The 13,720-nt window shown below is 37.8% G+C and overlaps 1 protein-coding gene across 1 annotated transcript; it reads right to left on the bottom strand.

The window, feature by feature from the left end:
• Positions 1–656: 656 nt before the first annotated feature.
• LOC123016575 (vomeronasal type-2 receptor 26-like) lies at positions 657–13,267 on the bottom strand. The gene is made up of 5 exons (XM_044417088.1): positions 12,983–13,267; positions 11,810–12,661; positions 10,664–10,891; positions 8,537–8,663; positions 657–1,555 (listed from the first exon to the last, which is right to left on the bottom strand). Exons 1-5 carry the CDS (start codon positions 13,265–13,267, stop codon positions 657–659), a joined length of 2,391 nt encoding a protein of 796 aa, XP_044273023.1.
• Positions 13,268–13,720: the final 453 nt, after the last annotated feature.

The following is a 13,720-nucleotide window of genomic DNA, read 5'->3' as shown; positions in this document are numbered from 1 at the left end:
TTCTTTCACATCTATATTAATTTTGCTGAAAAATAGTAATAAAAGTAACGTTAGCAACAAAAAAACTACCAAAAAAGCCCAAAACCCCAGGTAGTGATCAAGAAGCTGTTTTTTTACTCTGGAACACAGTGTAATACTATAACATCTGGAGAGACAGGTGAAAGCCAGCAAACTGGCACTAGGGACTAAGATGGAGTAATTCTCCACAGCTGCCATGTATTTCCCTTGGAACTCTGCTAGAATGAAACAAAGGAGAACCAAACACCGCAAAACACCAACATATGGAAGGTGGTGAACCTAACTTCGTTGAATATGTCAGACAGCTTCCTGGTGAGAAAAGCACCACAGACACTGACAAAAGTGAGGAAGCCCATACAGGCCAGCACTTGGGTAAAAAATAGTTGCAGAGCCCTTCTTACATTCCAAAACAATTTCTTCAGTCACTGAGTTCATGTCAGCATCTGGGGATGGAGGAGAGGTTGCCAGCCACACAGTGCAGAAGCCTTTTTAGACAAAGTAGCCAGAAAGAATGATGACACTGGCCAGCCTCCTAAACTAGTCAAACACTTGATAGGGTACGAAAGACAATTTAATGCTAAAGTACTAAAGCAGTCAGGTTTGGGTTATCAAACTGCAACAACATGCTCCTATTTTGTTCATTTCCTTCTCAACAACTTCTGCCTGTCATTCAGCTCGGGCTCCAATACAATAATGTAACATTTGGGGGAAAAGATGCAGGTCAGCAATCCTGCACTGGAGGCTAAAATCGAGAAGATCTCCACAGCTACCATGTATTTGCCCTTGGTGCTCAGGTAGGTGGGAACAAAAGACAGCCAGACACTGCAGAAGACCAGCAAGCTGAACGTGATGAACTTGGCTTCATTGAAGCTGTCAGGCAGCTTTCGGGCAAGGAAAGCCACGCTGAAACTCACACTGGCCAGAAAGCCCATGAAGCCCAGGATACAGTAAAACATAGTCACCGATCCCTCATTGCAGCCCAGAGTAATGGTTTCAGGCACTGAGTGCATGTCCACATCTGGGAATGGAGGAGAGGTTGCCAGCCACACAGTGCAGATGCCTGTTTGAATGAGGGAGCAAGAAAGGACGATGGAGTAGGTAACCTTTCTCCCCACCCACTTTCTGGCCCTGGATCCAGGTTTGGTGGCCATGAAGGCCAAAACCACCGTGATGGTTTTTGCTAGGACACAAGAAAGAACCACTGAGAAGATGATGCCAAAAGCTGGTTGTCTGAGAAGACATTTCACCTTCTCTGGGTGTCCAATGAAGAGCAGCACAGAGAGGAAGCAGAGCAGGATGGAAATAAGGAGAGCATATGTGAGTTCCCGGTTGTTGGCTTTGACGATGGGAGTGTCGTGGTGCTTCAAAAAGATTCCCAGCACCAGAGCAGTCACCAAAGAAAACAAAATTGCAGAGCAGACTAAACTGATCCCCAAACATTCTTCATAAGACAAGAAGGTCACAGTCTTCTTAATACAAATGTCCTGTTGTTTGTTTGGAAAATGTCCATCTGCACATGTAGAACAGTCATTCAGATCTGGATAAAAAGTCAAATGTGTGGTTTCAGTTTCACATAAATTGCAGTAATCTCACCAAAATGTTTTAAAATTCAATGAATTCATTACTTCTAATCATAGGTCATTATGACAAAAATATCTGAGAGGAAGGTATAAGAAATGAGCATTTTAACATCCCAAGTCTCATCCTACATGAGCTATAACCAACGTGGAATCAGTGCATTCCCTGAAAAGAGAAACTCCTCTAGTTCCTCTGACCTTGCTTATCCAGCCACAAGAGCAGTTCTATTTCATCCTAGCTTGGAAGCACTTAACATTCATGCATGGATGAGGGTGGCCATGCCTCTATATCATGACGTGATCCAGGAGAGTAAAAAAAATGGTCCTTGCCACAGAGTTGCCTGGCTGCTTCAATAAAGCCAAATTTAGCACATACAGCATGTTGGGGTACTTGTAGCTTTTGGTTATCCTTCAAACTTCTTTTCCTTTTACAACTTCTGGTTGATGTCACAGTATGATCGGCAGCAAAGAATGGGAGCTCCCTACTTTGTACCGAAATCCTTTCTACAGTGGGCCTTGGGAGGCCCATCTAAGCCCTGTTGGGGCAGGGACTAGAGGTCTGAGTAGACTTCTGGTATGTGGGGGGCAGTGGTCCCCCACCCGCTGGGAGAAGCTCATGGATTCTCAGTGAATGGAATGAGAGGGGTGCTCCCCTTCGCTAGCTGTCGGCACTGACTTAATAGCGAAGAATGAAAACTTAAAAGTGGACATCGGATCCGCTGGGTGCACAATTAATTTTCTCAATATATTGCCCTTAAAAGAACTTCTGAAACAAGCACCAACCTAAATAAAAACCCCTTTCCAATGGAGGGGGGAAACTCCCCCCTGCAGAGTTTAAGCAGTGACAAAGCTAGGGGAGATTAAGTGAAACTGGGGAAATTTGAGACTTGGAAAAGAAGAGACTATTTCTGTTTAATCTCCCCAAGGGCAAAGAATCAAATTTGAGCTTACTGTACATTAATCGGTAAAAAAAGATTTCTCTTTGTTTTGTTTCTGTATACCTCTTTCAGAGACAACATGGTGATCTGATCATTTCTGGAGTTCACGCATGAAAGTGAAACTATTTCTTTTGTTATAACAATAACCCTTTGTTGCCACCGTGTGGCCATTTTATCTTATAACAGGTACATTGTCTATTTTTTTTTGTGACTCTGATTCCACCTCGTGTCCATTTAGCATTATAAGAGGCTATTTCAATAAATTTTCCTAATACTTTATATTTTCATCATGAAAAGAATTCATGCATCATCATCATCGGCACCCATGTCTGCATCACAAAGTCCAATACATCAATCAAAAACTGTGGATTTGGAAAAATATCAAACAGATTTACAGATGACACTCTCGGCAATGCAAGCGTCACAAGAGTCTATTAAAAATGCCATTCAAAAATTGGCCTCGGAACAAAATGAAAGATTGGATAAACTAGATAGTCATGTTTTGGACATGAATAATCAACTTACAGACATTCGACTCAAAATAGGACAAAATGAACAAAAAATACATGAAATGGAAAAGAAGACTGATGATATTGCTAAGAAAACTGAAAAGATGGATAAAGAAATGCAACAATTAACACAAACAAATAAGTCACCATGGGATTCAGTTGCTATACTGGAGATGGAGAAGGTGTCTAATTACCTAAGATTTCAGAATATACCAGAGGCAAAAAATGAAAACCTAAGTAACTTAATAAACACCATGTTAGCAGATGTTCTTGACTTGGAAAAGGAAGAGATTGACAAAGAGATTGACCGGCTTTATAGAGTTAACTGAAGCTATGGAAGAAGGCATAAACTTGCAAGGGAAGTTCATGTTAAATTTACAAAAAGATCTGTAAGAGATCATGTCCTCAGAGCTTCACATGATAGACCATTAAAATTTGATGATGAACATGATTTAATTATTTTGAAACAAATACCATGGAGAGTCAGAGAAGGACAAAAGAAGTGTCAATTTCTCATTTCCAAGTTGATAAAGAAAGGAATTATGTTCACATGGATAACACCAAAAGGGATATTTTTTACTTGGAATTCCACAAGATTTAGACTGGATTCAATCCTAAAGGCCCAAGAATTTTATGAAAAATTAAGAAGTTCATTTGAAGATAAAGAGCAGAATGAAGAAAAGGAAAGAAGGAAAAATGGCGAGGCAATAGCTGCAACAACTTACCACCCAGAAGAAGAAGAAATAGCACCTACAGACCAACAAGAGTATGAACAGTTATTGGATCCAAAAGAAAAGATAAAAAGTAGAAGTGTGAAACCCAAATACATACATACATATATTGCTCTTAAAATAGAAGAATCAAATTATTTTCTTTGAACATAGATGGATCAAACTCACCCTCTAAGAGGAAAAGGAATTTTTCTCAACTTCAAAAACTGAAATTAGATGTAATTTGTTTACAAAAAACACACATAAAAAGACAACATCACAAACTTGGAAAGTCCAAAATTTGGCAAGTTATTTATATCTGCCGCCCATTAAAAAAAATGGTTTGGCTTTATATATTAAAGAAAAATTGGATCCTAAGTATATTATTTCATATGAAAATGGTAGAATTCTACTGGTTGAAGTAACAATAAAACACAAAATGGTGCTTCTAGTGGCGATCTATGCACCAAATGACCACCAAGAAGCTTTTTACCAAAAACTACATATTTTACTCTTACAAACTGAGTATCAAACTTTGTGTTTAATGGGAGACTTTAGTGCAATTGTTGACAAAAATAGATCACAAGAGTGACATTAATGGGAAGAAAGGAAGGAGAATACTTCCAAAGTCCTTCTTTAATATATTAGAGGAATTTAGACTAACAGATGTCTGGAGACACAAAAACACAACTTTTGCCAAGTAGTCTTTCTACTTGAACAGACATAGGACATGGTCTAGAATTGATATGATTTGGATAACCCCAGATTTAATTCCAGATTTGTTAGAAGCTGAAATAGATACAAATGTCTGGGCTGACCACAAACCTATAACCATGACCTTGAAAGGAACAATAAAAACACCTAGATGGACATTCAATATTTTATTAAAAGATAAAAACTTTAAAGAAGAAATAACAAAGGAATTAATTCTTTTACAAGAAAATAATGTTGAAGAAACTGCTCTACAAAATGCCTGGGATACTGCTAAAGCATATGTTAGAGGGTTGATTATAACCTATTCAACAAAAATAAATAAAATGAGAAAACAAGAACAACTTAAACTAATAGATGAGCTGTCGAAGCTTGAACAGGAGTTACAAGAAGACTCATCAAAAAAGGACCTCAAGTTACATATGAACACTCTAAAACATAAATTGAATCTCTTACATATAAATGAACTAGCTAAACAAATGAAATTGACCCAACAGAAATTCTTTGAAAATGCTAACAAACGAGGGAGATGGTTAGCCTATTAAAGAAGGAAAGAGATTAATATTTAAGTTGAAAGATGGAGAAGGACAACTACAGGTACAAAGTGTGTCAATTAAGAAAATAGTAGAAGATTTCTTTACAAAGCTACACCAAGCTAAAGAAATATCAATTGAGAAGGTTTATGAATATATTCAAAAGGAAAATCTACTAAAACTGCCAGAGAAATATCAAAAAATATTAAATGAGGAAATAACAATGACAGAAGTAATTGAGGCAATCAAGAGGCAAAAGAATTATAAAACCCCTGGCCTGGATGGACTACCAACAGAGTATTATAAATCTTTTGAAGGAATTTTATATACACCTCTAAAGGATATATGCAATGCTGTATTGTTAGATGCTAAAATACCAAATACCTGGATTGAGGCAAATTTTACATTAATTCCAAAAGAAGATATGGACTTGACACAAATTCAAACTATAGACCTATATCATTTCTAAATGTGGATTATAACATTTTTGCCTCTGTAATGGCAGAAAGACTGAAGAAATACTTAATAGATTTATACATGCAGATCAAAATGTTTTTATTACCTAAGAGACAAATTAGAAACAATGTGAGAATTATCTTGGATGTCTTAGAATACTATGAAATCCATTCTGAAAAATCAATGGCACTATTGTTTTTAGATGCACAGAAGGCCTTTGTTAATCTTAATTGGCAATTCATGAAACAACAATTACTACAAATGGAATTTGGTGGAAAATTTATTAATTCAATATCAAGTATTTACCAAAAACATACTGCTAGGATAATAATCAATGGAGAATTTACAAACACTATAGACATTCAAAAGGGCACAAGATAAGGATATTCTTTATCACCATTGTTATTTATATTGATTCTAGAAGTTTTAAACAGAAATGTTAAGAGAAGATACAGATATTAAAGGAGTCAGAATCAGAAATGAAAGCTATAACCTTCAAGCATTTGCAGATGACCTAGTTTTTATCTTAGAAGATCCTTTGGTAATGATTCCTAAACTTAAAAAATAGAAGACTATGGTGAAATTACCAGGATGAAAATAAATAGAGAATACTAAACTGTTTATGAAAAATCTTACATTGGAGCAAAAAACAAACTTGTTGGAGCAAGTAGACCTTCAAATAATTAAAAAGGTTAAATATTTGGGAATTTCTCTTACAGCTAAATGCACTACATTGAAATAAGATAACTATGTTAAATCACGCAAGGAGATTAAGAGTGATTTAGAAAAATGGGCTAATTTGCAATTATCACTGCTGGGAAGAATAGCAATAGCTTAAATGAATACATTAGCAAAGCTTTTGTTTCTATTTCAAACAATTCCTATAAAAATTGAAAAAAGTTTTTGATGATTTAAATACCCAAGTTTTGAAATTTATATGGCAAAAGAAGAAATCAAGGATTGAATTAAAAATGCTCCAGGAGGCTAAAAGGAATGGGGGCTTTGGCCTTCCTGATTGGATGCAGTATTATCAAGCTTGCATTTTAATGTGGTTAAAAGAATGGATAACTTTAAGAAATAAGAGAATTTTATATCTTGAAGGACATGACTTACAAATGGGATGGCATGCTTTTATGTGATATGAGAAGTGTAAGACACATGACTATTTCTTAAATCATTATATTAGAAATTCATTGATGTCTGTTTGGGAAAAGCTAAAGACAAAGCTTTATACCAAGTTGCCGAGATGGCTTTCTCCTATGGAAGATCTTACATATCCAAATGCATTGAATTTAAATATGATTGTGAGATATGATGATATTTTAGATAATGATGGAAAATTGAAACGCAATCAAGAACCACAGGAGCAGGGTATCGATCTTTCTTGGTGGCACAAGGTTCAAATACAATCGAGATATACTAAAGACTATAGAATGTATGGTTTTTATAAGGAACTAACAACATTTGATCAAATGATTTTAAAATCAGATAAAAAATGATTAAAAGATTGTATAATTTTCTTTTGGACATGAAGATGGAAGATGAACAAGTTAAGGAAACTCTGATGCCATGGGCACAAAATTTTGGATATAATATTGAGTTACAGAAATGGCAAAAGCTGTGGGAAAGAAGTATTAAGATACCCTTAGCAACCTCATATAAGGAAAACCTTTATAAAATGTTTTACAGATGGTATTATTGCCAAATAGATAAGCAAAAATGTTCCCAAAAATGTCAAATAGATGTTGGAAATGTAAAAACAAACCTGGTACTTTTTATCATATGTGGTGGACTTGTGTAAAGGCAAAAAAAATACTGGGTTAAAATACATAAATGGTTTGAGGAAATGCTACAAAAACCTTTAATAGTTAAACCTGAAGTTTTTCTATTAGGCATTATTCCTGATGACTTTGATAAACAATGTATATATCCTATCTTACATGTAATTACCACGGCGAGGATTGCATTTGCCCAACACTGGAGGAATGAAGAGCCACCTACCAAAGAGTTGATTATAAAAAAGATTTTGGATTGCATGGAAATGGACAGATTGAATTTGTCTTTGAAGGAGAAGGAAGATACATCAAACTTGGAACTCTTTTTATTATTGGTTAGAGAAAAGAGACTATACATAGAATTGAATATGGCTATTGATTGTAAAAAAGAGTAAGATGTATGTCCGTTGTCTTGGGAATAATTGTTTCAGTTTTAGATTTGTAGAGAAAATAACAACATTTGTTAAAAAAAAAAAAACTTTTTTCCTTTTACAAAATTCTTTCTCTGAGTCAACCATTCCTTAGATGGAAATGCTCAATGATTGAATTGGAAAAGCCTCTGTGGTCTTTTGTGACTCCTCCCAACACAACAAAGGACCCATTGTGGAGCACAAAAGCAAGGTAACTTAAGGTTTCTTAATCTCCTTTTCACTGAAACTTCCAGCAAATAAGTAGCAAACTAGGCACCTAAAATCTATTACGGAAAGTGACCGCTTCATGCTGATCTGACATTTATGTAGCAAATTATATAAATGTCCACTCAGAGGATCTTCAGACTAGTATAGAGGAATATAAGTGGAATAAATAAATGAATCACAATTTTGTTTTGCAGATATTGTTGACTGCAAGAAATAATCAGTCATACATTTCCTGTAGTATCTGAAGCCTGAAATCCTTCATTTTGCTGATTTATACCTCCTGGGGAAAACATTCAGACCAAGCCACCACGTTCTGAATTGCTGAAGCAGCTTAATGAATTTCAAGGAATACTCAAAGTAAATAAAAAACACAGCCAAAGTCAAATGCCAAAGTGATAGTTGCATAAATTATGGCTGTTAGCTACCAAAATGACAGCAGACAGTTTAATAAATTGTTTTTCTATCAGACAATATACACCAATGGGTACACAGCAATACAAAAACATTTGAAAAGATAATCACCACCACAAATTCTTGTGGCCAGGAAAAATGGCTTACATACATTTCAAAAACCAAAGAAAATTAGCACCTATTCATACATTATTTCTGTACCCACATTCCTCTGGATTTTAGCCATTTCAATGCACAGCTTCATATTCTCTCTCTCTTACCCTCCTGGTCTGAAATCTTTCCTTCTGGACATGGAATGCAATCATAGCAACAAAATGGCTCCCCCTCCTTCGCCCTCTTGTATGAACCAGGTTGGCAACTCTCACTGCATATGGAAATAGGTTGCGCCTAATCAATAGATGTAAGAAGAGAGTGACTATCTTGAGAATATGAGCAGTTACCTTAAGAATACTGAGCTTGGAGCTCTTAAGATTCAAGCTTGTTTCTTTTCCTGTGCCACTAAAGTGGCAACGAAGCCACTTTTCAATGGTAGGAGCTGTATTAGTGGTCTGCTTTGAATTTGGCCAAACCCCAAATCCAAACTGGAATGGGATTAATTTGATTCAAGAGCAGTCCAAATAATTATCAAAGTTGGACTTTTCTGAAATGGACCAAATCCAAACTTGAACACTTCTGAAGAAACAGGATTTGGTGAGACTCTGGGCAAAAATGGAAATCAGCTGAGTAAGTGTTTAGTGGTGTTGTGCGTATTTCTACACTTTGGTTGGTGCAAGAGAGGCTTGTGATTCTGGCCAGGGAGTGGGAGCTGAGTCCTTTGAGAACCAGATCAGGAGCCCTGTGCCAACTCTAGAGAATTTTGACTTGCTGGAAAGATTGCTGCTAGGCACAGATTCAGAGTAGCACCTATTTCAATTCAAGGGGATGCAGACAAAACTGATGCATTTCTTCCACAGCTCTCCACACAAGGAAGAGGGAGGATGGAAAGGAGGCTTTGTGACTGGCAGCTCTAGCTTAGATCCCTTTGGGGTCATCACCACCAGGGCCAGTGGGGATTCCTCTTTAGGGAGCTACCTCTGGGAGGAGGAAGAGAATAAGGCCAACACTCTAACATTTTGGCCAATAAGAGTATTGTTGGGGGATCGGGCTATCTTCCTAGGGCCTTAGGATGTGTCTGGATGGGAGTCTATGGAGTGAACCCTGACACTAAGACACTGGTAGCCTGGACGTATTTCAATGTATTTTGGCTTCCACATGTAGAAGCACCCAAATTACTTGAGTCTGTCTGGGTCATTGGAGTGTACCATCCTCTCCTGGAAACTTTCTCTTGAGAATTTGGTGACCTTCTGGTGCAGAACAAAACACAAAGAGGAGGAAGAGCAAAAATCAGTAGTCTCCTGGTATAGAACCTGGAACATGCTGACCTAGGCAAAGTCATCACTGGATACGACCTCTTTTATATGGCTCTTGTGTGTTAAATAGGATGCCACATTATGCATCTGCCTACATTCAGGGTTATTTGAAATACAGTCCACTCATTTCAGGCAACATGCAAACTCCTTGATGGAGGTTTAATTGAAAGAGCAAGAATCTCACCTGTGTTCTTATACACACTGAAGGAAAAACAGGTACAAACTATAGATATTAGCAGGAATCAGTGGATAGCTGGAGGGGTAATGAAGTCCATCTCTTGCTCCCCATGCTGCAGCTTAGCTAAATGGCCATTTTTCACCACCTGACAAAGATGCCTGAGAGGGGGCAAAAAGGAGGCTGCAGCACTACCAGGATGCCTTCTATCCCTTCAACCTCAGTCTCTTCCTCTCCCCACCTCTAAAATGCCCTTTTTACTCCATTGCTAAGGCCCCTTGCCCAGCCTCAGAAAGGTCCATTTCCCAGGAAGCTGGTGCTTTTCTTTCCTTGCTGGCTGGGAGGGTGTGGAGGAGGTTGGGGCATGGATTCCAGAACTTTCTTTCCAGTCTTAGAACTGGGAATTTGAATCATCCTATGCCCCCAAAATTGATGTCTAGGAGTACAGGATTACTCTCAAATATGTTCAACCCTTCAGGGGATCATGGCAGAAATGAGAATATGTTCCCTCACCAATGGAAGGATTTTAGTTCAGCAAACCCTGGAAAAGGAAGGGTGTCCTCCTCAAATATGTTCAAATTTGCACATCTTCAACCATTTTTAAACCCAAATTTCCTCTTGTTCAAACCTGAAAATGCAAAGGAATTGCATTCATCAACTAAAGCTGGCACATGCCTATGCCTGAGATGGTAGTTTGAAAAATTAAAATGTGCACTTCAGAATGGTGCATTCTGGACATTAAAGAAGTACTTTCATGAATTAGTCATGCAATTAATTTTAAACTCTCTTCATTTGGCTCTTACCTGGTTAAACCATCTACACCATGTTATGGCATCAGCACTTATGGAGAATGCGTGGTTTAGGGGAACCTCTGGATCCATATGTCCAATTTTGACTCTATGCAAAGATCGGTTTGCCGAAAAAATCCAGTTGATAATGTCAAATCCAACCACTAACTCACCCTTCTGGTCAAAGGTGACTGTCTCCCCAGCACTGTTGTTAAATGACATGCCTCTCAGAAAATGATGAAGCTAGAAGGAGAAGCAAAATGAATGATTTGGCAAAAATGCACAGGAATTGCGTCCTGCATTGTATCTACTGTGGTTGGAAGGAGCATTCTTTTTTGCTAGAACCAGATTTAAAATTGTAGTTTCTAGGTGTGCTTTCTTCACAAGGGATAGTAATAGTAGAAATAGTAATAGTAGTATCAGCAGCATGGACTATTTTATTTTCATTTTTATATTGCCAATACGTGTCAGAATTGAAATTAACTATACATGGGAAACACAGAAATCCTCTGAAACAGAAGTTGGAAGATCCCTGGAAGATGTTTGACTGGCATTACCAATATGACACAGTCTGCATATTGAAATGCTTCAAACCATCTGCAGATCTAGTGATCTAAGGTTTCCAGGTTCAGGAAAATATCTGATGGTTTTGATTTGTTGTTAGTTCAATGAAAGAGTCCCTCATTTCAATGGGACTAAAAGGGAGTAACTCTGGATACCACCCTGACAGGTGTGTAAGCTGTATAGGAAAGTTTAATTTAGCCTGTCATTGAAGAGAGACGGTGTGGTGTGCTCAGTGGGCAAAACATTCTGAATCTCCCTACGCTTTCAGCAACCCTACAAACTCCTCATTTTTCTGTATCTCACTGCGTTTCATCCTACAATCAGGAAAATAAATTCTGCAGCTACAACCATCATACCACAACAATTTCAACACACAAGTGTCCTCTGTACCTCAGAAAGCAATGGTAGGGATTATATTTGGCCAAAGATCTTCCTGATGCTGATCATGGGAATCATCAGTGATGCAGATTGAATACAGACTAGGACCATTCGTATTATGGTCCAAAACAGCTATACAGAGGTAATCTCTAGTGTAGCAGTGAGAACAGAGAGATGGAATAAAGTGCTAGTAGGGGTACATTTAAGTTAAACCATTACCTTCCATGAATGCTGTTTTGGAAATGGCAGGCCCCACCTTTCCATTACTGTGCTGAGTTTTTGTCTAGGTGAGGACATGGCATGTAAAGCATGGGCCACGGTATAGACAGCATTGTAGATGCTGTAGCTGTGACCAGTTGTGCCCATTTCAAAGAAAGTTCCAGGAAGGCTGTTCAGCTTCTCCTGCCCAGTACAAATATCCTTTTCACTCACACCTGCATTTGGGAATGTGCACCCAAAGGCATGTTGCCAGAATTCCCTGATAAAACCATCTTCTGTTGTACTGAAAGGGTTTCTTCTCTCCACAAAGGTTTCAAATCCTGCAGGATTCCGGGAGTGAATGCTGAAAGCAAGTGCACCATGGAGCATTTCTGTGTCCCAAGTCCTTTGATAATGAAATGAAATTGGCTCCATCTGGACAGTCAATATCCACACCTTGCCCTTTTGCTTATTTTGCATGTTTCCCTCTAGTGCTGTAAGGTAGGGAAAGAACCACAAGAACTGGACAGTAAAAGATTCTCCATACATCACTACTACATTGGCTTGACTTTCCATGATTTTACGACTAATGTTTATTCCCCAGAGGAATACAGCTTCATTGGCTTCACTTGTATCTTGAATTCTTACTAGAAAGGCAGAGCAGATGCCATGCCTTGAAAACAGTGGGAGCACTGCTTGCGCAATTCTTTCTCCATTTTCATCATCCATAACAATGACCCCAATCCATATCCATTCGAAATGCAGAACCAAAGAAAGGATCCCTGCATGCTGAAGAGTTTCCTGAGGGGTCAACATGTAGAAAAAATGGCCTGGGGTTTTACTATCCCTCACCGGAGCAGAACCATAGATGAGCTAGAAAATGAGAAGAAAGAAGAGACAACAATTTGTGTAAGAATTTCCTTTAGTGAATGGACATTGCATGCATGATGACAGCAATCCTTAGAAAGGCCTCATAAGGTAAGTGAACATTATTTTCTCTGAGACCAAGAAGTTTTTGTGGGCTAACATTCAGTACAGCTCATTCTTTCTCCTTGATCAAAGTGCAAGAGGACAGGATGGTTTTGTTGGTCCATCGATTTGTTAAGATGACCCAGTCAATTACACAGAGGGCAGAATTACACAGATGGACAATGACAGCAAGGAGCCAGGAGCCCATCTGTTCGCATAAGCTACCTGTGGGATCTTGTAGCTATCCAAGATGCTTGCTGCATGAAGAGAAGTTTGTGAGTCCAATCCTCCAATGACTGCAGAGAGTATGTTCCGGATGCTACAAATATAATTCGGGACAAATCTCTCTGGTGTGTACGTAAGTCGCATTGCATTATGTAATGTCCAATGTGCGCTGTAATAGCTGTCATAGATCCTGAAGCCTAAAGTGACATTGGGCAGCAGATGAGCATTTTTGTTAATCTCCTTTACTGCAAACACCAAAGCCAGGATATGTTGATAATTCCTCATCACCACACTAGAATGAAAGGTATATCTGTTAATCGAGCTATATTCCATTTTTTGTTAATTATACTCTTTATATATTTGAGCAGATTTATACCTAATTTCAAGAAGGAGCCCTATTTTAAGGTAACCAATACTGAGAATCAGAAAGTCAAACAATATAAATCTTCATTTTCCTGACACGATTTTCTTTTATTTTGCTTTTTTTACACATGGTATAAGAGAATACATGATTCAGACTTATAAGTTGTATTTTAACACAGTCAGTTATATAAATTCATATCAAACAGACAGAAATACCTTGTTCTATTTAGATGACACTTTACAGAACAACAGAGCAGAGGAAAAGTCATGAAGTCAAAGTAAGTGGAAACAATTTCATTTTAAATGTAAAGGAACAACCACTATTATGGGAATCAAAAGATGCAAGTAAATGTTCCGTATTTAAAACATAATTGC

This window comes from Varanus komodoensis, unplaced genomic scaffold, assembly GCF_004798865.1.
Source record: "Varanus komodoensis strain SLA01 unplaced genomic scaffold, ASM479886v1 scaffold86, whole genome shotgun sequence".
Taxonomy (NCBI): domain Eukaryota; kingdom Metazoa; phylum Chordata; class Lepidosauria; order Squamata; family Varanidae; genus Varanus; species Varanus komodoensis.
The sequence above is the reverse complement of the archived record's forward strand: the minus strand, read 5'-3'. Positions and strand labels throughout refer to the sequence as shown.

What these genes read in the sequence shown, in the direction of transcription:
- LOC123016575 (XM_044417088.1), bottom strand. Translation starts at nt 13,267, where the DNA reads ATGAGGAATTATCAACATATCCTGGCTTTGGTGTTTGCAGTAAAGGAG. An exon ending in ATAGCTACAAGATCCCACAG is followed by an intron (nt 12,662 to 12,982) that starts GTAGCTTATGCG and finishes CTCATTTTCTAG; the next exon opens with CTCATCTATGGTTCTGCTCC. An exon ending in AAAGATTTCAGACCAGGAGG is followed by an intron (nt 1,556 to 8,536) that starts GTAAGAGAGAGA and finishes CTTTTTATCCAG; the next exon opens with ATCTGAATGACTGTTCTACA.